This window comes from Galendromus occidentalis, unplaced genomic scaffold (genome assembly GCF_000255335.2).
Source record: "Galendromus occidentalis unplaced genomic scaffold, Mocc_1.1 scf7180000077527, whole genome shotgun sequence".
Taxonomy (NCBI): Eukaryota; Metazoa; Arthropoda; class Arachnida; order Mesostigmata; family Phytoseiidae; genus Galendromus; species Galendromus occidentalis.
The window spans coordinates 476,950-502,240 of NW_003805515.1; the positions used below are offsets into that span (position 1 = coordinate 476,950).

General features: G+C 53.2%; 2 protein-coding genes across 2 annotated transcripts; one reads left to right on the forward strand and one right to left on the reverse strand.

Annotated features, from left to right (window-relative positions):
* Positions 1 to 416: 416 nt before the first annotated feature.
* On the forward strand, positions 417 to 6,021 carry Wsck (tyrosine-protein kinase Wsck). The gene is made up of 10 exons (XM_003748064.2): positions 417 to 529; positions 2,331 to 2,425; positions 2,982 to 3,284; positions 3,462 to 3,567; positions 3,701 to 3,932; positions 4,089 to 4,340; positions 4,499 to 4,707; positions 4,788 to 4,976; positions 5,084 to 5,272; positions 5,366 to 6,021. Exons 2-10 carry the CDS (start codon positions 2,359 to 2,361, stop codon positions 5,754 to 5,756), a joined length of 1,938 nt encoding a protein of 645 aa, XP_003748112.2. The 5' UTR covers positions 417 to 529; positions 2,331 to 2,358; the 3' UTR covers positions 5,757 to 6,021.
* A 1,244-nt stretch (positions 6,022 to 7,265) lies between these two features.
* LOC100905448 (protein patched) lies at positions 7,266 to 23,757 on the reverse strand. Its single transcript, XM_018641251.1, has 8 exons — positions 23,629 to 23,757; positions 20,107 to 20,299; positions 15,850 to 16,045; positions 14,663 to 15,722; positions 12,840 to 13,650; positions 10,252 to 10,508; positions 9,511 to 10,133; positions 7,266 to 7,959 (listed from the first exon to the last, which is right to left on the reverse strand). Exons 1-8 carry the CDS (start codon positions 23,755 to 23,757, stop codon positions 7,266 to 7,268), a joined length of 3,963 nt encoding a protein of 1,320 aa, XP_018496767.1.
* Positions 23,758 to 25,291: the final 1,534 nt, after the last annotated feature.

Sequence of the window (25,291 nt, forward strand, 5' to 3'; positions counted from 1 at the left end):
ACAACGGGATGGGTGACAGTATTGGCTCGCAGCACGAAGTGCAGGCAAACGAGCGGCCGCCCGCTTCGGACCTTTGGACAGGCAAAGATCATTTTCATCACCCCATCCGTTTGCACCCGGGTGAAATCGGGCTCGCTAGGATGCAGGCTGCCTCTGCATTGGACGCACCGGATTAGGAGTCTCGACACCGTCTGAGCAGGAGTTGGCCGTCGAGCTGGTCCGCACACCGATGCGTTTTCTTAGCAGCGGGAGTTGAGTATCTCTCAAGATGGCGGCTCACCGCTCAAGCAGCGGAGATCTGAGCGGTCCGGGCTGATGATGATCATGTGACGGCAACCGCGGCGACAGCGGCGGAGTTCAGGTAGAGAAAGAGAAGGACCGAACGTTGCCTCTCCGCCGCCGCTGCAGCTGCCGACCGCTGACTATGCGTGTTATGCTGCTGCTGCCAGGCAGTGGTTCCCTCAGTAAGCCTTGTACAAGATGTTGTGAGGAAGGAAAGTCCTAGTTGAGAAGGAGAATTCGTCCTCCGGTGAGTTGATGGGCTTCCTATCCGCGTTACTTTCGCCGCGCAGGGTACATCGCGGTATCCTCATCAGTCAGGTTGACATTCGTTCATGAGGGGGAAGCAATGCCCCCCCAGAAACTTTTCGGTCGTAAGGCTGAAGTACGGGGGAGCAGAGGCGCGTCGTTATTTCGGGGTAGTCGCTCTTCTCCGAAACTAATACAGCCCCTCCGGTGCTCTGGAAAAAACGCGAAAGCTCCTGGTGGTTCTCCAAGCAAAGTTCGAAACTCCCGCGCTCGAAGTTTCCCAATACGAAAAACCGTCTCTTTTAGAGTCGTCCATGGAGAGCCTTCCTTTGAAACCTCGCTTCGAGGTGTTTGCAGTGATGGATGTCAATCGGATCGCCGGGTAGACATTCGCAGGGTGTGCGGCGCTCCGTTGCAAAGTTTCCGCTCTGTCCCGATCGCTTGATTTTGACGCTTTATCGATATAAATATAGACCCGATGAATCCGCTCAGTCAAGTTCAGGGGGCACTCTGGCTAATGGCTAATCAATCTCGTGTGGAGCAAGGGTCGCTTGACATTCGACAGGAGCTTCCCACGACGAGGCGAACAATTAACGCGCTGAAGTATTTTTCGTCCTGGGGACCCCGACCGAGCGGAATCGCTCCAACTTTGCTCATCAAGTGGTCTCTCACGCAGAGCACAGGTTCCTGAAAGGGAGATGCGGAACGACGAGTCACGTCTTGCTCTCGAAATTCCTGGAGCTCAGACGTTTTCATGATGAGGAACGAACCCAAATCCGACCACGCGATCGTGGGGTCTTCCTTAGAATCCTCAGATCGGAAAAGCGTCTAGGAGACCGGCCATTGAGCTTCTGATAGGAAGCGAGGGCTGGGAGAACCGGATCCGACAGAGAGAATGCTTCAGGTCCTCTTGGCTCGATTCTGGGATTAGCGACCGACGCCGACGCGTTGAGTCCGGCGAGAAAACGCGGACTTGCGACATCTTCCGAAGTTTTGCGTGAGGTGGGGCTCGGACGCGGTGGAAAATTTCGTGACAGCGTCGTTGATCGAATTCCTTTCGCTGCCTCGCGGACACGATAGGAGCCGCTTTTATCGTTTCTTTTCAGCCAGCCGTTGCCATGGAAGCACTAGAGTAAACGCAGCCAACCAGCTAGCCGTTCGGCACTACGAAGTCCCGGCCGCGGACGCGGTGCTTCTCGAGCTGTACCGAAGAACAACGTCTCATTTGTCATTGCTTCCTTCCAAGAGCCGCGAACAATTGAGGGCTATTCTTTCTGGTCGCGGCGTCTCGGCTCGCTCAAACACGCTTCGGGGCAAGGGTTGCCTCTCAGTCAGAAAACTTTCATCGGACCCGGCGGCGAAGTTTCCTCCGGGTCTCATTCAACCATCGAAAGAGTCAATCGGTTGATCGAAGCACTTTTGGGTTCCACGAAAATCATGCGAGGAGCCCAGAGCAAATATTCCTCGCCCTGGAAAATGCGTAGGTTCGGGCTGTGGAAGGCAAAGCGCAGCATCGAACGAACGATGACTCACGCTCATCCACTGGGAAGAAATGACATAAGTTTCTCGGTCTACAGAGACCGTCGTCGCTGCCGAGGCAGCGTGGGCGGCTCATAAGCATACGAGAGCCGGCCAGGGATTCCACTGAATTTATGAGAGTTTTTTCATGGCTGTACGATGCGGCTCGGAGCTCGGGGCTGCGGTCGGACGAATCGGGAAAAGTCGGACGACATTATAATCATGCGGAGAAGCCCGATGCTTGCCTATCATTCACTAAGGCGTGTGTTGATCCACTCTTTCAGGTAGCCGAGCCCAAGGTCGATCCCCAGCATGGGGTGGAGCAGCCACCAGCAGCTCGTCGTGGCCTACCTGGCCACTGCCCTGGCACTGAGTCAAGGTAAAGCCTTGTTTCTGGTGCCGATAATGACAGCGACCGAAGTCGTGTAACCTAGTCCCCATAATAGAATTCGGTCACGCCGACTAGGTGCGGCTCGCTGCCCTATACTCGAGCGAAAACTTTCGCCGAGAAATCTCTTCGAAATCTCATCACCTGTTGATTGAGACCGCCGGCATCGCGGGAGTTTAAATTTGGTCCCGAGAGACGGGACGCCGGCGGGGCAATAATCATGTTCCTGGGAATACGTCCCCGCGAATCGAACCATCTAGAACAAGTTGTGGCTTGCAGCCTAGTCGGTCAGCTGTCACCAACCCAAATCAACCCAAATCGAGTCGATGTCACCACACCCAAGAGTTGAAAGCACCCGTCACATCCTGGCGTGGCCTGCTCATACCGGGAATATATCTCGGCTACTGTTCTAGATGACGTTTGTGGAGCTTCTCCCTGAACGTGGAAACGTGATGGAGGATCGAGATTTTCCTAGTCGATCCAGGAAAGATATGTAGCTTGGGAACCCCCCTATCGTCTTCGGTTCACGAGTTCCGTCCGATTTCAGGCATTGCTGGTCCGCAGAATGTCCGCGTGCTGAACGCCACGAGCAATTCCGTCACGATCTCCTGGTCGAGCGTATCATTCCCGCCGGGTTTCACGCTGGACTCTTACCCGGTGACGGCACAACCAATATTCTCATACTCTACGAATGTTGAGCCGTATGGAGGCACGGCGAGTTCCCAGAAGAATTCATTCATGTTGCTAGGCTTGACAGCTGCGACTCGTTATAATATTTCCATCTGGGGGGAGACGGCCGACAAGAATTACACTGAGAAAAGCTTCGTCGAGGCGTGGACCCTGATAGGAGGTGAGAAGGATGTTCTAGCTCAGATCTTTCCCTTCGTTATATGTGTATTCATGTGATTAGATGTCTATGGCTTCCCTAGATTCAGACGCGAACGTATTCACGTACAGGGTCTCTGAAAAAATAGTTCCGACGATTGGAAGCTATTGAGTGACTTTTCGAGTTTCTCATCGATTCCAGATCTGACCGCGCCCCCTCGTCCCGAAACGAAGGAAGTCACAGAGGATGGGAAACGCCTCATCAAAGTGAAGATCATCCCACCTGAGAACTTCGGGGGCCCGATATCGTAAGATCGCTCTCCTCTAGCTCTGTAGAATCTTCGCGGAGTCCGAGATTTTTCTTTAATTCAGCACTGGATCGTCTCCGCGGGGGCCGGCTGGTTAGAGGGTCCATCCTCCATTCATTCACTCTCTTTTCAGGAGGTACCAAATTGTCGTACTCGAGAGCGACTCCGTGATGGCTTTCGACCCGTCGAGGTTGAAGGATTACAACAAAGCCAATGAGGAGGGCACAACATACTATATCGCTGGCGAGCGAGCCCCGAGCGATATCGATTCATTCTTCATCGTGGGAGATGGGATATCAAATCCGTTGCTCCCAGAGAATCAGAAATTCGATATATTGATTGGAGTCATCAGCATGTTGAACGGAGTGAGTGTTTATTCAATGATCTCCCGGAATCGATCGATTCTCTGACCACAGCGACCAATCGCTCCCCTCGTCACGAGTCGAAGCTCTTCAGCGGTATGAGGTCCGGGGTCAAACCTCTTCAATTCCCTATCTATGAGCGAACTCTCCGATTCCCAGGAAACGAAGGCCGTGTACTCCGCTCCGTTGTCCGCCCACGTGTTACATGGGAATGTTGTAGACCTCGAAGAACCCATGGCGCAATCGATGCGCCGTCGGGACGCGGTTCTGGTGTTCATGCTTTCGGTGGCTATTGGAATCCTAGGCTTCCTCCTAGTTGCCTCATTCATACTTTATATTATACTTAGAAGACAGTACAGCCAGAAGAGGCGTTCTGACGAGCTCATCCTCAAGATTCACGACCACGACAACGTGAGTATCCTGGTTTACGATTGGCCCTTTTGATTCGCTCCGATTCGGCAAACTTCTCGTCTTCCAACAGACGGGCGTTCTAACCCTGTACAATCCTCCTGCCCGCATCCCATCGAACCTCGATCGGACCATCCACTCAAGGTTTCTTTTTCTCGCAGGATAATACCTACTTCGGGAATGGTCATTTGCATCTTGAAGAGGGAGCGGACCTCAATGGCTTCTACAACAAATTGTGCGATCTGTACTGGCAGATACCGAGACCCCAGCTCCATATCTCAGAGACGATGTTGGGCCAGGGTACTTACGGGCCTGTGAGAGTTGGCAAAGTGTTGCGGAACGGCAAAGAGATCGCGGCGCAGATACAGAGGTCGGTATCGATTCCGGTGCTGGGCTTCTCGACCGACCGCTCGGTGTCTCGATTCTAAGATCCAATAGCGTTTCTCATAGATGCGGAGCCCACTTCGCGCTCTCGGATCGCGATCGCCGAGTACTTCTGTCTGATCTCGAGGCCATGGTGAGGATCGGGGCGCACCCGAACATAGTAGAGTTCATCGGAGGCTGCGAAGAGGGCGACGCTCTGTGGATGGCCACAGAGCACCCGAACAACCCCCTCAGAGGAATTCTTCTGTCTAGTCGGTTCGTGATTTCTATCATGCGCGATTCATATCGATAACTCCAATACGCATTTCGGTGTTCTTCGGTCGAGAAGTCCCGATGTTCGTCTCATAGTTTCGATGTTTCAGACAAACTCAGGAGGACAATCGTGTCTGCTCGATACCGGACTATCGACTCATGGAGATGGCAATCTCATTGGCCGACGGTTTGAAACACTTGGCCCATCGCGGAGTGACCCACGGTCATTTATCCACGAGGAGCGTTATGGTGGTGCTACCCGATATGGTTCCAAAGATATCGAACTTCTGTATCGCCAGGTGAGTTTCCGGATCGGACTGAACTCATGGAGAGAAGGACGCCCCAGGTGCCAAGTGGTTGCTCATCGCTCATGAAATCGTTCCTTTTCGCAGGTATACCCCACTTGGGAAAAGATTGGACTACACCAGATGGACTGCCCCGGAAGCCATGCGCCGACGCGTGACTCACAAGGGGGATGTATGGTCTTTTGGGGTCCTTCTTTGGGAGCTATTCACGCTGGGTGGGACTCCCTTCGTGGACATCAAATTGAACGACGTGCAAACGAAATTATCCCGAGGCCATCGGTTGAGTCAGCCTCGCGGAGTCGACACGAGTCTGTTCCAACTGATGCTCCATTGCTGGGAAATGGATCCGGATGAGCGACCAACTTTTGAGGACCTTGCCAGGGACCTCCGCAACGTTGCATCAGAAGATCCCTTGAGGCTGCCCAAGCAGACCAAATACATTTACGATAAATTTGATCCTCTGGCGGACGAATTGTAGTTTGCACCCTGTGATCAGAATGCAAAACGAACTTCTGGGAGGAATCCGTACCTCGCACCCTTCCTCAATAAGTTCAACTCGTTCGCCGCGGGGAGATTTTTTCCGGCGTATGACACGCCGCGGCCTGCTAGACTCTCATCAGATAGGTCGGTATGAGGGATTCACCTCCGAGGTTGGCGTGTCAGGAACGCCGGGAGTCACTGTCTTGGACCAATATGGGATTTGGAAGCTGGGACGAATCTCAAACATTCCTCGGATCTTCCTTCGTGATGGAGAAAAGTGCCTTCGCATTTACATGAGCATGAGAGGGGAGCCAATCACTTTTTTTTACAGAGAACACGAAGAGATGTTCTACCATATTTAATCGGGCAGCTCTTTCCAGTCTTGATCTCCTTCTGCTCACCGAGCCGAATCGAAAGTACTTATGACTTTTGTTCAGAGCGAAGACCTCACAATATTTATCATGATGCCCCGAGACGTCTCCCGTATACACTGTGACTGATTTATTTCCGACCCTCTCCATCTACCTTCCTAATATTCGGGTATCGGAGGAGATGAGCGCGGATCTTCGGATCGTTTAGACGGCATCATGTGATCGCGTGGATGAGAGACGATCCGTGCGCCGCTGAAGTCGACGGCTCGTGAAGAGATTTTTCTCAGCTGAGTCAAAACGCCAATCGGAAAACGAGGGTAGATATTACGTACAGTTGAGCCATTTCGAGAAATAACAGACTCAAGTCTTCTCGTCCCGGCGTAGTCACAATTTTTCGCTCTACATCCAGTGCGATGTAATCATGAGTGGTTGGGCGTGACTTTTGTGGCTATGACCGAATGAAAACGCGGACCATGCAATAAATATATGCCGACTCGATAGAATGTTTTTTCGTCTGTCCGAACACCTTGTCGTCGTTGCAGTGTCCGAGAGAGAGCTACGCCTCCCCGGAATCGGATGGATCAAGTCTGAAGGACACTCTTCAGTCTTTCAATATTCTTGAGGGCGAGCCTCGGCAATAAAAATAGCCCAAGTTTACCTGAATACACATGAGTTCATTTATTCAGCTCCCAGAGCATGACTAGAACAACAACTTAAGACTTAACTTATTCTCCGAGCTAGGTTGAGATTCGACAAGGCTTTTACTGCCTCCAAGAAGAACGTCTTCTGAGGTAGACTCAATCAATCGTCCTACAGTGACAGATGTAATATTCTGGCAACACGTATGTACATCTCTTAATTTACAATAATATTTCTCATTCTACCTAACGCACACTGGAGCATATACAACTTTTTAATGAACGATTTTTTACAACATTTACACCGATCAATACAACAGTGAGCCTACATGGCTAGCACAAGGCATCGTTCTTCTTTCATGTGGCGACTACCCTTCCCATCCGGGGGGGGGGGGGGGAAAAATAAGAAAAGTCCAACAGGAATATCGATTTTTTGTCGGGAGCGACATCGCTCTGAATACATGACCCCTCTTGTCATCCTTCACATCATTCACGCCCTTACCGGCACTTATTGAATTCGGCGTATTGACCAGCCGGCCGCTTAAAATCGGACGTTTGGCGCGAACTTCGACGGCTTGGAGGCCGTCCAGCCCAATAATAATCGTGGTGCACGTAAGGCATTGGAGCGTGAACTTCAACTTTGACCTTGGCTGTGGTTGTGACTTTAGTGGTTACGTTGGTACCGCTCGGAGTGACGTCCGTCGTCGTAACGACCGTGGGACTATCGGTCCGACTATCGATTCCGCTCGAGGCCGTTGATGGCATCGGACTCGGGGCAGATGTCGTCGCCGATGCCGTCACAGTACCGTTGCACATGTTCGTCGTGGTTGTCGTCGTTTCGACAGTTATTTCTGGCTCGACGACTATTTTAGCCGGTTCCGGCTCGGGGGAACTGCATTGGTAAGAGGACGGTTCCTCGGTGATTGTTGATAGCGAGAAATCAGATCTGGCAGCGAGCGCTTCGCGTCTGCTATTCCGCTTGGACAGATCGTCGGGCCGGGATTTTCGGCGGGAAGAGCTCCGAGACTTCAATATCGGTGACGACCGCGGCGTCGGAGGTTCGATCCGATTGAGATTCTTCCGCGGGATCAATTCTCCTTGAGGTCCCACGAGGTTGAGCAGAACGGGGAGTACAACGAACCCGCTGTACGAGTAGATGACGACGATCGCCGACAGTAGATAGGAGAAATGCCTGGAACGAAACAACCATAAGGACGCTTAAAACACATTCGCCGGACTGAAACTCAAGATCGACGGGAGGAATTCGGTTCGTTTCTAGCTGGAAACATTCGACCAACGCCGACCACTGACGATGAAACCGAACACCGATCAGAAGCCGGTCGGTCGCTCGCTCGCTTGGGACAACCGAGTCGAGCAAACCTAAATCAGAGCCGAACCTGACCGAAGCGATCGCTACGAGTCCGGGAGCCTGTCAGCTGAAACTACCAGGGGAAATGGCAGTGAGAGACCACCCTCGTGGTAGTCGTCGTCGCCGCCGCCTCTGTCGTCGTCGAACCGACCGGGGGCAGTTCTGAGCCCGATGGTGGTGGTTCTCCGATGCAGGGAGGTGCTTTGCGGCTGTATTCGTTTTGCTGTCTCTAGTCTAGATGACGCCCAAGCCGCGAAATCCGCCAAATTCGGTGATTAGTGATCAGCTCGAGTCTGATCGATATGAATCATCAGCGGCCGCTATCGAGGGCGGCATCGTGACCATTGGTCTTTTGTCTACTAATCGCCGAATCGCAGGAGCGAGAACGCTAAAACTCTTGGCGGTCGGTATCTCTGTCGAGGGAGGATTCGGTCGAGCGAGAATTCTCATCATTCCGGATTCCGGATGCTTCCGTCCGCTCGATGCTTGTCTAGCGGGAGAATTCCGAAACGCGTGCTCCTCGTGCGTCGTCTGTCTTACTGCCGTTGAGGAGGAGGAAATTCGACGCCTTCTCGTTGAAACCTCAAGCGGGAAGTGTCTCGGTCGACCAGAGGAGACGACGGGCTCTGGCACGAGGCGTCCGAGATCACTAGGAAATCGGGGAAACGAATAAGATATCGAGATTCGGCCATCCAAGACGACAATCTCGCTCGCTCGGAGGCGTATCCGTCCGCGCTTCCGACTTCCTACCGAATCGCTGTGGGTGGTAGATTGGGTGGGGTTTGCTAATGAGGGGCGTTTCCGCAACGGACGAGACCATCCTAATGCACCTCACTCGAAGAGCTTCTCAGTTTCGTAGAGACTCACGGAGAACGGAAAATCTATCGAGCGACCGATAGTCCGTCCGTCCAGCCGGATCTGAAGACCGCGTCGGGCGAGCGGTTAAAAAACCAGTCGTGGCTCTCTCGATTGATGCGTACACCAATCCATGGACTCCAGCAGGGGGGCGGCTTGAACCAACATGGGTGGCAAGCAACAAAACCCCTCATGAACATCGCAAAGAACTTCATTGGGCCGAGAGGAGAAATCGTCGTCGTCGTCGTCGCCGCTGCCGTCTCTCTAGCCAAGAAGAAAGCCAAGCTCTAAATCTCTTCTAACAATGGTCGGCGAATGGGGCCGCGCTGATCGAATGTTCCTCTCTGCCAGAAGCCGCACATGGAGCCGTAAAACTGTCACGCTGTTGCCGAGAGGCAAACTAACGAATTCACTTTCAACGAAGCTACCTGTGTATGTTCGATATTCGCGGCACGAAATAAAGGAACGGCTTCTTACAAAACGCACGAAAAAAGAATCGAACGCTGCTTGATATCTTACCTTATCACGAACTCGAAGTCGGAGAACGCCAGCATCGCGATGCCTAGCAGGGTGGTGATGACTGAATGCACCATTGGGGCGAACATGTATTCCAACGCCATGCTGACCCGGCGGGTTTTATTTCCGAGAGCCGTCAGGTAAGCCATCGTCAGATGGAGCATGAAATCCACTCCCATGCCGATGCTCATGATGACCAGGACCGCCGGGACAGCGCTCAGGGTCATGTGAAGAGCGTGAAGCACGCCGAGTACCTGGCAGACGCAGCTCGCCAGGACAACGGTTATCGTCAGGGCAACGGCCAGGTTGAGAAGGACCGATGAGATGATGATGAATACAGTGACCAGGATCAGGACGATCGCGAGCATCATATAGAATCTCAGATTGAGGTACTGCTCCCAGTATACTATCGGCAGTCCGGTGGGGAAGTTTGGCAGCCCGCGATCTTCGAACTTTTCCGAAATCGCTCTCAGCTGCGCAATGACTGAAGTGATTTCCTTGGTCGAGTTCAGATTGTGGAGATAAAATGGCAGCTGTGAGTACTGGATAGCTGAGCTTTTCTTGATCCTGAGCTCGTTCGACCGGGCGATCATATCCCAGTGCGGAGGCTGAGGGACGAGTTGGGCCTGGAAGGGGAGGGAAGAGTTGCGCTTTCGGTTTGACCACTGAACTCCGTCACGAAATTGAGAATATGGAAGCGCCGTCCGAATTTGATCGAACCAGCGAGCTTGGAGGAACGCTTACCTGAGACGCTTGGTAAGCCAGGGGATCGTTGTTGTACCACGCGGTCAGATAGTTATAGAAAGCTTTATTGTCGATGATACCGTCTCTGTCGACGAGACGATTCGTCAAAATTTGACTTTTATTGATGGGGTTGTCGGATCGGCCAGTTTGCACAAGGAGCTTGTAGGCGAGCACAGCATCCGTGGTGGCGTTCGCTGTCCAGCCTTCGGTGTTGACAAAGCCTTGGCGGAGCTCATCGTCGAAGGTTTTCTGAAGGCCTGCAACGGTGAGAAGAACCTTAGGAAATGAAACTCGCTCTCGAAGCCCCCCAACTGACAAGTGAAAAGCCTCTCAGCTCCCAGCCACACTGAAGGGTTGGTGATTTAAAAGATCTGATGCATTGTTGTTTGTTTCACAGGTCTCGGATTCCGCTCGCTGATTGGAGTGGGCATGCTCTAGACAGACTTGCAGAGAAAGCACTTGTATTTGTGCGGTCACGGTCGATACAGAAAAAAAAAGAATGAAACAAACGCTCCAGATCAGAGAGGCTCCATTGCAGAGCAGCGTTCTCGTATGCGTGTGTCTGTCTGCGCCTAACGAAGTATTGTCTATCGGAAGCCGTGAGTTATCTGCACTCTCATACTCCGAAGGCTCGGCTGTCTGGACAGCGTCGGCTCCATCGGCTTTGAGTGCGCCTCTCCGCGCGACTATCCTACATTCCGTTCAGATCAAAGTTTCGGCTAACAAATTAGTTGTCATTCGGTGTTGCCGCTTTGACGCTCGCTTTGTGGTTGCTTGGTTGCTTGGCTGGCTGGCTGCTGCCGTCTTCGCTACCAGAAAGGACAACTGCAACGAACATCGGAACGACAAGCCGAGCAAACAAGCAATCGCTAAACAAGCTATCGGGTAAGCGGCCCAGGTTGTCTCGCTCTGATGAATGGGGCGCCTTTTCGGTGAGTTTTCGTTCGTTCCTACCCCGCCTGGGAATGACAGTGGCAGCAGGTTTATCGCGAGCGGATTTCGGGCTTTATTTTCTTCTTTTTTCGATAGAGCATAGTCGTGGAGTTCGAGTCGAATTCGGTTCCGCCCTCGCCCGCCCTTCATCTATCGCTGGGGTCGAGGTGCTCGGTCTCGACGTAAATCGGGGCACCGGAATGCCGTACCTTGGGATTTTTAATGAATAATGTAAGAATGATAATGATGATGAATAAACGGGGGACGCATCGAGACGCTTTCTTCTATCCGCAAGTTCACAAGCGAAGTAACGGAAGCGCGGCTGAAGCGCTCGAGGGGTGCGCTAAGAGAAAGCTGCACCACTCCGAACGCGGCGCCGACCGGAGTTCACTCAGAAAACTCTTTGTGTGGCCTCGTCTTCATCAGGTGCTCAAACAGGCTTCATTGACTTCAGTTGAAACGAGGGTGGCAAAAATTCTCATACATCGGCAGCGGCTCCGGATTTCAAATCACAGCGAAGCTTGTGACCTGTCTCTGTGTACCTGGTAGGCAAGGCGACCGACGAGCGGTTGAGAGGCAGGAATTTAGCGAAACTAATCCAATCGCCGCCGTTGAACGCAACGCCAACCACTGGTCGGGACGTCGGGCTCCGGGCTTTTCCGAAAGCGGGATTACTTAAGGTCCGATGATGAGGTGGCAACACGGCCAGATCGCCGCCCAATCCTTCTGCGAAGACGGCGCATCGGACGAGCGATTCCCAGACGAGGCGGAACTGGACGGAATTTTCTCTTTTCTGAGAGTGACTTCTTCATCCGCTCGAAAGTCTGCTGGCTCCGTGGCTCTTCTCAGTGGCCGCCGAGAGTCAGTTGACTTACACCGCATCGTAAATCTGTCACATGCCCTTCCAAGGAGCGAGAAAGCAGCTTATCTCTTATCGCTTACAAATTGCCTTTTTATCTAAGCCAGGCTAACCCAAGGAGCTCTCGGTTGTCTTCTGTTTTATGATGTATCTCTCAATATCTCCTCCCTGGGGAAATCTGTCTGAGGCGATCGTCCGCCACAACTGAGCAACGGGGGGAAGGAGTTCGAGCCGACAGAAGATTTGACCAAAGACTAGAAAAGCACACTTGAACGTCGCAGTTCGACAGCGCATCGAGAGTTCGCCTCCCTCGGGCAGAACGATCTGGCAGACAGGCCGGCTTCCCGATAAGGGCGTCTCCTCGCGTTTCCTTTATGAGAAATCAGGGGAGGGCACGCACGCACGCATGCTCGCACGCGAGCACGCACAAATTCATCAGCAGCCTGCACGGATCGCAGAGCGAATCCAACGAGCGATCGCGCAGCGTTTTCCTTCTCCGTCAATCACCGAGATAACGCCTCGCCGGCTCTGTCGACGGTGTGCTTCGACAGATCGAAAAACAGATGATAATAAACGAACATGTCGGACTGGAAACTTATCTAAATCAGATCAGTCGCGGATGGAGCTCTCCGGAAAGGCTCCGGATTTTATCGTAATTAAATTGCGCACTCGGGCCGAAAACGGCCGCGCTCCGGTAAATGGAAACGATGACCACGCAGTGGGCTGAGAACGTGCGACGGTATCGCGAACAGAACTAAATTCCCCTGGAATCCCGTTCTGGGCTGGGGTTACTCACCTAGGAGCCAGTCCCGGAACAACGACAGCCAAAAGTCGGGCAAACCTCCATCGTCGTTCTTCACTATGTTGCCCACGCGAGCGAAGGCGGAGTGGTACTCGTGCAGAAGTCGCTGATTGGCTGGATATTCAAAGTTCGCCTGAGTGATGGCGAAGATACTGTAGAACCTGAAGTATTTCTCCTGCCTGATCAAGTATTCATACTCGTGGCTCTGCTTGGGAATGAGGTCACTGAGTTGCATCCCGTCTTCGAGATGCGTCACACCCCACATTCCGAATATCAACAGCCCGATGAACGAGAGCACAGCCAGCGTCCGCACTGCGGGATGATGAACAAGCGGCGCATAAACGTCAGAGGCGAAGCTACTGAGCGAGAAGCCGAAGCATCCGTCGTCGATGCCGCGTTGCCTTCGAAGTCGAAGCTCGTTCTCGTCGTTCTCTTCGATTGAGATCACCGACACCGTTGGTTTAACGAAGGCTTCGTCCCTGACGCGCACCGGCTGACCTGTCACCAGCTCGGTAGCGGAGTCGTTCCTTCCGTCTAGCGTTTCGTGGTTCGGTTCCGAAGCTTTGAGACAACACAGAAGTTCCAGACGTCGCGAAGCTCTCCGCTGCAGATCCAGACTGAACACGGCCGGGAGGAGGAATAGGACACTACCCAGGGAGAAAGTCAGAAGGATCGCCGCCTGGAGCGAGAACACCCTCAGGGCTGGGATGGGGATCAGGGAGGCAGCGAAGAAGGCCAGAATCGTGGCGGTGTTCGACAAGACGATGTTCACTCCCGTACGCTTCAGACATTCGCCGGTTTGTTCCTGGAATCGAAGAGAAAACGACTCGTCGTTACTTTCCGCCTAGATATTCCTTGAGGAATGCACTCGCATGAATCGCCGCGAAATCCGCGGAACCACGTCGTCAGGGAAAAATCGGGAGACAACGATGGAATAGCCGGCATTGACAGAGTGATCCAGGCGATCATTTTCTGCGACTTTGATTGGATGTCACAGCGGATGCCCCGCTCAGTGCGCGAGTCCTCTCGGCGGCTAAATGAGACCGATCGCTTCCATCGCTTATGAATACCAGGAATAAAACCTAAACGTCGCCATTATCTGCGGAATTCAGAACTCCCGTATGGCTGGCTGGCTCGTAAGTGATGCTCGCAGTCGCCTCGCCGCCGCCGTCGTCCGTCGGAGGTTCAGACGATAGCCAATCCGGGACCTGGCTGAAATTGCCGAGGGGCTGAACCATAGCGCTGGAAATTGAGCGTCCCAGAGGCACAAAACAGCCCGGCGGACTAGATCGGGCGTTTGGGCACAGCGAGAGCCGTCACAAGCGAAGGTCTAAAAATGGAAGTAATTTCAGGACCTCGTGATTCAGGGATCGTTTATCAAGCTGTCGCCATCTCGGAGGTGTCACCCAATGCGGGTTTCCTTTGGCCAACAGCGAGCCGTCGCTCACCAGCGAGGAAGTCAAGTCGAGTCAGTCGAGCCACAAGAGACCGACCGCTCTCCAGACTTGGCGGAAAGCTGGATACAGTTGTTCGCAAGAGGCCTCGGAAGAAAGCCAGATCCATTCGAGCTTTCATCGGCTGACAGCGTTCTGTTGATTTCCTTCCGGACCATCCGTTGCCGCTTCACTAAACTCGACTCGCGCACAGAACTCATTGAAAGCTTTCATCGTCGTCTCCATCTAGTGTTCCGAGCGAGCCGGCGACGTATGGCAATCACATGCTGACAGAACAGATCGATTTGGTTTTAGCCAAGAACACGCATGCTCGCTCGCTCGCTTCTCCATTCATTCACTCACGTCCGTCCGTCACTCACTCACCTCTAGAGGAACGGCTCCGCTGGATACTATCTTGTTGAGGGTGTGTGTCAGCTGGAAAATGCCTCTGGTTCCAAGGCTCAGCGCCAGGAACGGCAGAACTTGCGTCGAGATGACGTTGAACGTCAGTCCGATCAGGGCGCAAAAGCCGAATCCCGAAGTGAGGCTCAGGGCAACGACCACGACACCGATGAAGCCAACGAACGCTTGAGATAGTTCGGGCTTTTGAAAATTCACCAGAACTGAGCACACGTATACGGCGACGATAACGGCACCGATGATCAATCCGCTGATGTTCGGTTTACTGAACGAGCTAACGATGTGCTTCAGGGCGTTGAACGTGAACACGTTGTACTGCTGTTTCTTCTCGCCCTCCTGCGCTTTCTTCATCACCTGTTCGGTGAATTTCTTCTGCCACGCGTTGATCACCTCGCGAGCGCGTTCCACAGTCCAATCGGAGTTCACTTGGCTGTGGCTATCGGCGTGATGCGCGTAGACCTCTTTGTCTTCCATGATCCGCACGATACTCTGCAGGGCCTCGGCCTTGACGATAACCCCCGAGCGATTTTTCTGAATTCCACCCAAAATGAGATCCTCGTGCCAGTGCATGTAATTCGAAGCGATGCCATAGCAGCCTCCCGTGAGGGCTGCGCCGATGTGTGACGTCGACGGTGGGGTTTTCGACTTGGCGTTCGGCGCCGTTTTCGGACAGTTCGGGTCGCTGGGATCCAGACAGGGTCGCTCCATGTAAGCCGTGCCGATACCAGCACGTGAAATGTACTTCTGCATGAGATCATACGGAAATTCGGTGCCATTGAATTGACTCTGCGCGTCGATCAGCTGCTGGACGGGGTTCAGGTACGTCCACCGAAGGTACTGGGTATCGTTGCCGAGAACGGCGTACGGAACGTTTCTTCGATTCAAGAGTTTCGACCCCTCCCAGAAACAGTCGAGAGGCGTCATTATTATGCAGGGCATCAACTTCTCGAGCCTGTCGTCGACGTAGTACAGTCCCGTGGGCGGCACGCTGGGTTTCACGCAGATATCCTCTAGACTCCACGCGCTGCAATGGAGAACGAGGAAATTGAAGAAAAGAGAAAAAAAACCAATCGACCGTTTTTCCCCGAATTTTCCCCGGCTCCCGACGAACTCCACGCCGGACTAGGGCGTCGCTGCTCCGAAATACTCACTAGTCGTAAAGCTCAACTTCGATCTGCAGTGCGAGCTCGAGCATGCGAGCGTGAGATAGAAGATTGTCTGCTCGCAAGATGTTCTGACTCGCTCCCGCGACTGGCGTCTGGATAAGGATTTGATCCGAGAACGTCGCCGGCGAGGCGTCGAGTTTGGCTCGGATGTAGTCCAATTCTCGGGTAACGCGGCCTCCCTCTGAAAGAGAAAGAATAAATAAATGAGACCGAAAGATAATGAAGTCGCCGCCGCCGGAGCGGCCGCACACATCAAGTCCGGCGGACTCGACTTTCTGTTCTACTAATCTGCTGTCGGCAGTTTCTTGTTGCTATTAGCGCATATATCTCAATAGATGCAGACTGTAGTTCAGACAGGCGTGGTGCCTCCGTAATCTCGGAGCCCCCGAAGTAGAACTGCCCCCGCCCCAGGAGAAGAAGACGAAGAAGAGAAAAAAACTATACCGGGACCACCGGCAGAGTTGTCGTTCGCAGAGATTATTCAGTCCGGCGACCGTCGAACCTCTTGTACGTGATCTACTTCCCGACTACGGAATCGGTGTTCGAACGTTCTACCGTCAACCGGGGAGAACGATACGAGAACGTCAGGAACGAGCAATGAGCGATCGCCGAACGATATTCCCCGCGATCGGATCCCTGGATCGGAACTCATGAACGAATGACTTGGTTGCGACTCGGGTCCCGGCCTCGGAGGTTCATTCGTGATAAACTCCGAATCCGAAACGAAGTCTGGGGTCAAGAGCCCAAACACGAATATTCAAGGAGAGAAATCACGAGAACACGAGCTCCCACGATCTTATCCCGATCCACGGGAACATTTCGCGGCCATTCCACGGGTTCGATTAACGCGCGAGTTTCGCATCGCTGGCTCGAGTTCTGCGGCTGAGCGGTCGGCAGAGAAAATTGAAAAACGCGTTCATTGTTCGCGGATAGGACTCCTTGAAAGCGACGATTTTCTGTTGGCATGACAGTGGTTCGTTTTTTTGTTTAACGGCAACGATGTCTCCCTCAGCAGGAGGGGGAACGAAAAGGGACAGCCGAGATGCCTCACCGCTTGTTCACCCATGACTCGCTTGGTCATGGTGGTGCCTCAATCCGCTTGCTTGCTCGCTCACTCGCTCGTTCGCTCGCATGCTGGATGGCAGGCGAGGAAGATGTCTTCATCGATTCCTTGTGTGGGCCTCTCGCCCTCGTGAGGGACCGCCTTCAGACTGCCGCCGACTGCCGCCTAACCCCTACGGTGTCCGTCGTGATAGGGCCACAGCAGCGGCGACGACGGCGCCCAAACGTGGAATCATTTCGCCCGTCCGTCGTTTCTGTTGATTCACAGAAGATGGGTTCCGAGCGTCCGCGGCGGCACCCTTCGCAAACCGGTTCTCTTACCTCTTGATTACGATTGCTTTCAGATCGCCAGCTCTGGAGAGGTGATTTCGGTGCGCGACGGCGCAATCAAGTCCCGCTGCACGACCGACGACGTTGAGATGTATCGCTTGATGTCTTCATCTCGCGAGCTCGTCACCGCGCCGTATCCTCGATAGAAAGGGAAAGCTCCTTGCTCGAGTATCTCGAGGGGAGGGACCTCGCGGAAGCATTCGGAATTTCACCGAGCATATTACGGTCGACAAAGATGAGCACCCTCGAGCGTCATTGTTGACTCAAGTTACAGAAGAGCTCGACAGACTTCGGATCGATAGAAAGCCATCCCCTCGTCGTTCTGTCATAGATCGGGGGTAGACAGGTAAACAAGAAGATATGCAAGAACCGTTTCGCCCGAAATTGACCCTACTGCGCTAACGAACTCATGATCTACGAAAACTCTCCCTGGTCTCAGATGACAATGCTCGTCATTCTTCTTCTCTCTGACTGATCCTTGATGCTCTATCCGATACCGACCGCGAATAATACTCCGAGGAACACACAGAAAACGATATGGTCAGAGAAAGCATACGAACGAGGAAGAGTGCGCCCGCCAAGCCAACCTGCGTGCAAGCAAGCGCTCGGTCAGCTTGGGTGCTCTTCGATCCACTGATCCAACGACCGAGCTTTTGTGCCGCGGCTCGGACCATGCGCCCCGGGGAAACCTCAGGCTTGATCGGGCAATTAAACTCGGGGAATGCCGTGTCTACGAGGATCGATAACCTGCTGAAAACATCCGAAACGACGTTATGGAAGTAGGTGAGCGAAAATCACTTCAGAGCGGTCAGAACTGCATCGACGGCCGCGGATCCGACACCGGTTCGCAACCGCGGCCTGTTGTCGCAGCCTCATCACTAGCGGGCTCGAGCCGAATTTTGCAAGGGCAGCCGCAGCAGCAGGTTGCGCCCGCATTCCTCCCGGACAGAACAAGCGGAGGATTGAACGAACTTTTCGGAGTTGCCTGCATTGTGAGCGAATACGATTGACACCTTTGTAGTGCCGGCGACGACTTATGCAAAGAGGTTGCACTGAGTCCCGATTCCGCATTCAGCGAGAGCTTGAACCCAGTGAGGCTTTGCGCTGCTTCTTCTTTTCGCGGCGGAATATCGTCTCCCTCATGATCGAGATCGTCGTCCTCATTTGCGTCACCTGTCCGATGATTATGACAACGAAGCCAATGCCTTCTTATCTGGGCTACTGCGAAAAGTTCCACTACAGCCGAGACGTTCTGGCGGCGCCTCCAACTAACGAGATTAGCGCTGACGACTGAGTAGAAACCTGAGTGAAACAGTCAGGAGAAGCCGGAGGAAGGACGATCAAAAAGTCAAAACCATCGGGAGATGAGCCGCGAAACCTTTCAGAGATTGAGTTTTAAACCCAAGCGGACGGAATCACGGCATCACGGCTCGACGTTACGCCCCACGCGGACGATTCGTACAGCGACCGAGTCGTAAATTCATTGCGTCTAGGTCTCACCGAACTCATGATGTCATGGTCCGACCCGAGGTGTAGCGGATGGCAGATGGAAATTAAAATCATCGCGCATCGAGTTCCATGATATCGACTCGAGCTTGAACGGAGCTCGAGCTCCATTGCGTTTTCACAATGAGCGTATCAGGCAGGGAGGCGGGCGGACGAGCGACGTAGGCTGACTTGGGACAGCATACGAGAGGTCCACACTACGAGTCTTGTTCCGGGGGTTGGCCAACTCTGCCTACCAATGATGCGATGCGAGTCGCCAAAGCAGATGGCGAACACCCATCCCAGCATCGTGTTTTCATGCGTCAACATGGACGCCTAGACAGACAGATCGACAGACGAACAGGCCGATCGGCCGACCGACCGCCTGACGGTCCCTGATCACAGACGGCACGCAGGAAGACCAAATTACTCTCAGCACCCACCGTCATCACATCTGCCAGATGTCTCTATTAACAGTTTGGATTGGTACCGATGTCTCTCGAGGTATTTTCAGAACGTCTTCCCGAGCTCGTTGCTGCTGCCGAGCGGGATGCGAATGAAATTCGAGCTGCGAGTCCAAGCAAAGAAATAGACTCGGGAACATCGCCGAAGTTTCCAGGAAAGCCGAACCGTAAAAGAGCTCAAGTATAACCGAACACTTGAGCAAGCAAGATCGGCCTTCACTTCAACGGGAGATGCACGCGTAGACCCATCAAGTGAGCCATCGAGAAGTGATCGAGCCTCAGACTGCTCTTGAGAAAATCTTCTCGTTTCCGAGTAACTGCTCAGTCTGTTCGAGTTTTACTACAACAAACAGATTGCCTTCCCGTAACTGTCGAACATTTCGTCTGGCTCTGAGATCCAATCAGGTGAACGAGTCGAGCATCCATCAAAATTGATGAATTTCGACGGCCTCACACAACGTCAACATCGCAATGAAGAGTGGTCGAGGCTCCCCGCGCTAGTCGTTACAAGGCAAGGATTTGTTTCAGTCCAGAAATGGCGACAAACAGGTTCCCTCGATGATGCACCGAATCCCTTCTGGAATCGGTTCGGGTCCCGGAGGAATCGCTTCGATGAAGGGTCCCGGGAGCTCAAAGGGAATCCATGGGAGCATACAGTGTAAATAAAGCTGACATCGACATGGGAATCCGACGACCTCCGGAACGCGGAACTTTGTCTCTCGAGGATGGCGGCATTCGAGATAGTCCATCTCGAACCAGGAAATAAACATCACGGTCCGTCTGACACTTCATCGCTCCTCTCGAAACCAGCGTCGGTGGAAGATGGGGAGACATCCGCGTGAACGACATTCCGAAATTAACAGGCGAGCCAGCCGGGCCGCTAACCAGAGACTATACATACCTTCGACCCAAAGCTTCTCGAGATCATTTTCGATGTGGACAGATTTCAGTCCTATGCAGAATGCCGCCAAAACGAGAAGTCCGACGAAGAGAATTTTCCCCGCATTCCTCTGTATGGCACTGCCTATGTCGTAAAGATGACTCTGTAGCTGACTCCGAACCCAGAGGGAAGCCTGGTTTCCAGTGGCTTTTTCCTGCAAGAGGGAAGAAATTGTCAGAAAAAGACCCGAGCTCTTTGGTAGGTCCTCTAGAATTTTTCCAAGCAGAGTCAGAAAACCTGATGGAATTCTCGACTGTTTGATTTGAGGGGGAAAACATCTCATTCCTCTGCCCCCTTGGGTGAGAAAGTTCGCCATAAGATGCTCCGATGCGATAGATCGAGTCGAATTCTCTGAATCACGATGTGGAACAATTTCGACGAGTCGCCAATTTTCCGCATGTAGGCTGTTCGGAGCGGGAAGTGTCAACAAAAGAGACCCTATCACCCTTCGAGATTTCGATGTTTGTCACGTCATATCGTCGTTGGCTTTCGTTGCTCAGCGGACTTCGGCGCTCTGTGGCGAGCCGAAGGAGGCGCCAGACTGCTTGACTGGCCTGCTTCACTGACAGAGAGTTGATGTCTTCATCCAAAGTTGCGTGCCGCGCTTGAGCACCCGTTCCCTCACTAGTTGTTGTAGATGCGTCTGTTGTGGCTGCCGTTGTTGCCGCCGCCGCCAACGCCGTAGCTCACAAGCATGCCAGTGAGATAGCTGCTGCCGCCGCAGTTAGATCACTGGCCAGGGATTCTTAAGGCCTCGTCGTCCGTCCTCATACATATCTACATGACTCCGCTTACGGTCGCTTCAGCGGAGTCGGAAGATAGCATCTCTTGGTTTTTAGTACCGCATGCCGGCGTTCTGCTTTCGCCGCGCTGCAAACTTAATCATAAAGCCCGACGGGCGAGCTGCCGATCGAAATCTCGTTTCGTGACAATCTAATACCCGCGCCTGTCGTACTCTTATGTTTATATCGAAGCTCGGCTCGTTCCCTTCCCTTAGCGGAACCTCAAGAACACACACTGTCACCGAGAACAGCGGGCAGATAGAGAGCGAGCGAGCGAATTCGAAAGTAGTGAACCGAGCAAATGAAGCTGGAAGAAAAGATATTCGAAGAATTCACTCCGCTAGACAACATATGGAATAAACAAAGACGGACACACAGGCTCGTCGTCGTTGTCGCTCGTCGACGTACATAGTGGACCACTCTCAAATACAAATGGATGAAAAAAGACATGGACGACCAAATGCTATTGCGGTCTTGTCGCGGCGTGAAGTCGGGCCACTTCACACCGTGATGCCTCTATTTCGACCGGGGGTTGTCTCGGCCAAAAGAAGAGAATGAATGCCCCTTCTGGGAACGGTGCTCGCCGGCTCGTTCGCCGGCCGGCCGGTCGGTCGCTCGATCGACTGGCTGCTAGGTTCACTCTGAGCGATCGAGCAAGCGACAGACGAACGGATGGACGGAGCAACCGAGCGGCCACCCAACTCGGAGTCGAAGTAGAAGACGCAGAGGCCGTACTTGCTGCTGCTGCTGTTGTTGTTGCTGCTGCCACCGCCGTCGTCGACAACGGCGACTCCACCACAATCATCCATTCCTTTTTCTTCTCCTCCATGAACTACACTTGCGCGGATGCCCCGTCGTCGTTTTCGGTATTAACTCACTCGCGCCACTCTCCTGCCGAAGTCACCGGCTGAAATTCGCGCGCGATCGTCCGCCCGCTACGAGACCTCGGGAATCGAATGAACAGCACCGTCGAGAGCTCGGTGCGCCGCCGCCGCCGCTGGCCAGAGTATGACTTCATTAGAGCCGCTTTAAACAGCCTCGCATCCAACAATGACCGGCATTCGGGTCTGTCGCCATGACATTCCGAACGAACGGAACCGCAAGTGCATCCCTAACGGTTGCGCAAGAGGCTGACAGCCGAGAGTGACCAGGGTCCTCGTGCTGATAACGAAACTGGAATCGAGGCGCTGGCATCGGAAATATTCGTGTGTGAATGTCATACTGGGCACGACAGGATCTCCGTCGACTGCCGGCGATACGGATTCCGCATCGAGATAACGAGTTCAGCGAGCGCCTGTTCTCCGCCATCGATCGGGGACAGAGACAAGACAGAAATATGGAAGGTCTAGAGTTCCTCACACACCTTCGGGGTGAGTGGGTTCGCCGATCCATTCCGCCAATTCTGCACTCGAAGCGTCACGGTGGACGAGGACCCATGCGGTCCATTGCACTGGCGGGACATCGATCATGATCGCACTCCCAACGAGTGCACTCGATTTTTCTGGCGCATCGGAGCCGCTCTCGGTCGATGGCTGGACCGAAAATAGGGAGAAGAAAAAAAAGAAATCTGCCCCGGGCGTGTGGGGAGGAGCGTCTGTTTTTTTCCGATATTTTTTTCCAGGGGCCTCATGCGCGAGTGGGTGGTTCACTCAGTGAGCAACGGGCCGAACGGAGCGAGTTTTCTTTGTTTCGGGAAACCATGTGGAAACTTCCCCATGTGGAGACTTTATAGCCGAGAGAACAGCAGTGATTATGGTTTTCGGAGAAATTTGGATAAGCAATCGTAAAACAACTCGACGGCCAACCTGCTAGCCTGCCTGTCTTCCTGCCAAGGATCTGCCGATCGAAAGACCGATCGGCGTCCAATAGAGAACACGATCCACAAGGCAGTAAACTTCCGTCCTCCCGATTGCGGTGAACGAGCTCCACCGCGAGACAGACCGAAAGGCGGCGCGCTCGAAGTCATCAACGACTTCAGAACTAACCTCAGCTCATCCGAAAGTACTTTCATTTCACCGTCTGTCCGTCTGGCGAGCCGCCGTCACATCGATGCCTGTTGGAACCCCCATGCTTGAGGAACGCCGACTTTGCACAAACAAAATAAACTTTATAATGCTTCGGCGAGTTCAATCGCGAGCCATCTCCAGTCAGAAGATGGCTCTACTCGGATGCAGAACGCAATCTTCAGACGATAGAGGCTGGATTGGAGAACGTGAAGCTCTACGCGCAAGTCACGTGGGGATGATGATTATTTACCCGAATTCTCGGGGTACCGCGGTTTCCGGCATTCGCGGAGGACCAGCGTTGCCCGATCTCTGCGATCTCATTCCGGAGAGACTTGCGCGGCGTATTTTTTAATTTTCCGTTTGACCGGTGTTACTCGATCAGCATGAATAAACTAAGTAAGTCACCAAATGGAACTGAAGCTCGGTGTTCAGACCAATGCGTCCATACAGCACGGTTCGAAGGTTTCTCCTTGCCGTAGAAAATGATTGTATCCGAACCGAGAGGGTTTAGAAGCGGATTCCGCTGCGGAGTACACTAAATGACAGCTACGCACATCGGGGCGAGCCTCGAGACTTCGCCATCGCCACAACTCTCGCTGTCAGTGAGGGCTCGGGTAAGTTCTGAATCCCCCCTCCCCCCAAAATGATAGGAGCCGATATGGAGCTGTGGAATGGAGCTCTTGTTCTCTTCGTACCTTCTTTATGCATCTGTAAGCTGTGTACGCATCGGCCCAGCTGGTCCTATGCAGGAGATCAAACTCGACACCGTCGACAGTGTGCCGGGTGATAAGTTTTGACAGTGTATCGTTGCTCGTGGAGCTCATCTTCGCAGCCCGCCGCACGAAGCACATAATCCGTAAGCGAAATCACTCATATCACACGATCACTCCTCTAGTCAAGATTCAATTTAACCCGCACATGACATCGTGAGATTCCGTTCGATGCCTTACTCCAACACACAGCTCGACAACACTCGAGCAGACTCCGATTCGTGCTCACTCTGACTGTGCACGCTGACAATGGTTGAGTGCGAGGAGAAGACTCAGCGAAATGGTGAACCGCACCATTAATGCCGCAAGCGACTTATCACAACAAGTCGATGGAGTGTGTCTGTTCGAAATGGTTCTTACGGTGCTGTTAGGTGCCCGTGAGCGACGTCCTAACGCTCTAGCGGCTCGTAGAAACTGGTGAGGGAACATGGTGCTCGCTTACTCTATGTACTCATAGATGGCGCTGTTCCTCTCGTGGAGACTCCGCCCATTTACGACGTTGACGACGATTTGAAATGTTGGCGGTCTTCATCGACCACCAGGGAAGAAATTTGGTTGGCCGTTCGTCTGAACTTGGGTCCGGGATCCTGGGTCCGGGGACGAACATTGATACATGGGACAGCATCGACAACGCCGGCAACGACGGCAGTAGCGATGGAAGTCGCCTCCCCGACTAACGAGGCAGCCGGCCTGTAGCTGCGGCCGCTGAAATAATTCATCTATGCACGCGTCGAAGCGCTTTCGGCACCGGACAATCCTCCGGGCTCGATCCGAAATCTGTGTAATTGACTGGGAATCACTTTTCCCCTGCCCGATGGCTCTACCAGACCTGAAGCTGGTCGTAGAAGGGGCTTTCGGATAATCCATCTGACGTAGTTCACACATCGCGGATTCGCCGATTCTCGATATATCCCATCTCTGGGGAATTTTCCCCCTGTTGAGCCGGTTAGGCGCAGGGGGTTTCCTATCGGACCGAATCCCGTAGCTCCGTTTAGCCTCCGTGGAATGCATGGCGTACAATATCCGAGGACCAGATGCCTGCCAATGGACACTGCTCACCGTATGCGCAGCGTATCTATGTCGCGCTCCAGGAACGGATTTCCGATTTTTGGGGGCAGGAGCTGATGCTTCGGATGGATGTCTACGTTTCTCGATAATACTTCAAAGAACTAATACCATTCATAGATATATCGGCATCGTTTCACGGCATCGGCAGCCACGGGTCAGACCTTTGTCAAGATGTCTCTTTTGAACAAGTGCTGCCCTCTGGCTCAATCACACCCAAATATCTCTCCGGCGGCGTGCTCAAATGTCTTGCTTCTATCCGACTCAAGGCATAGGGGGAAAGAAGCTCTCAGGGGGGAATGTCTTGGGAAGGGAAAATCTTATCGGAGATCGATATCCCGAATCAGCGCAACTAAATGAACCCTCACGGAGTAGGCAAGTACCGTAACTGAAGAATCGTTTCCTTCAGGCGCCCAGGATAACTGACCGAACCTCGCGGGAGAGGAGAATATCCTCGAAGTTGCGTGAATTCAACCTGGAGTTCACTCGATGCCGTAGTTCAGATTGGTCAATAGGAGAGCTC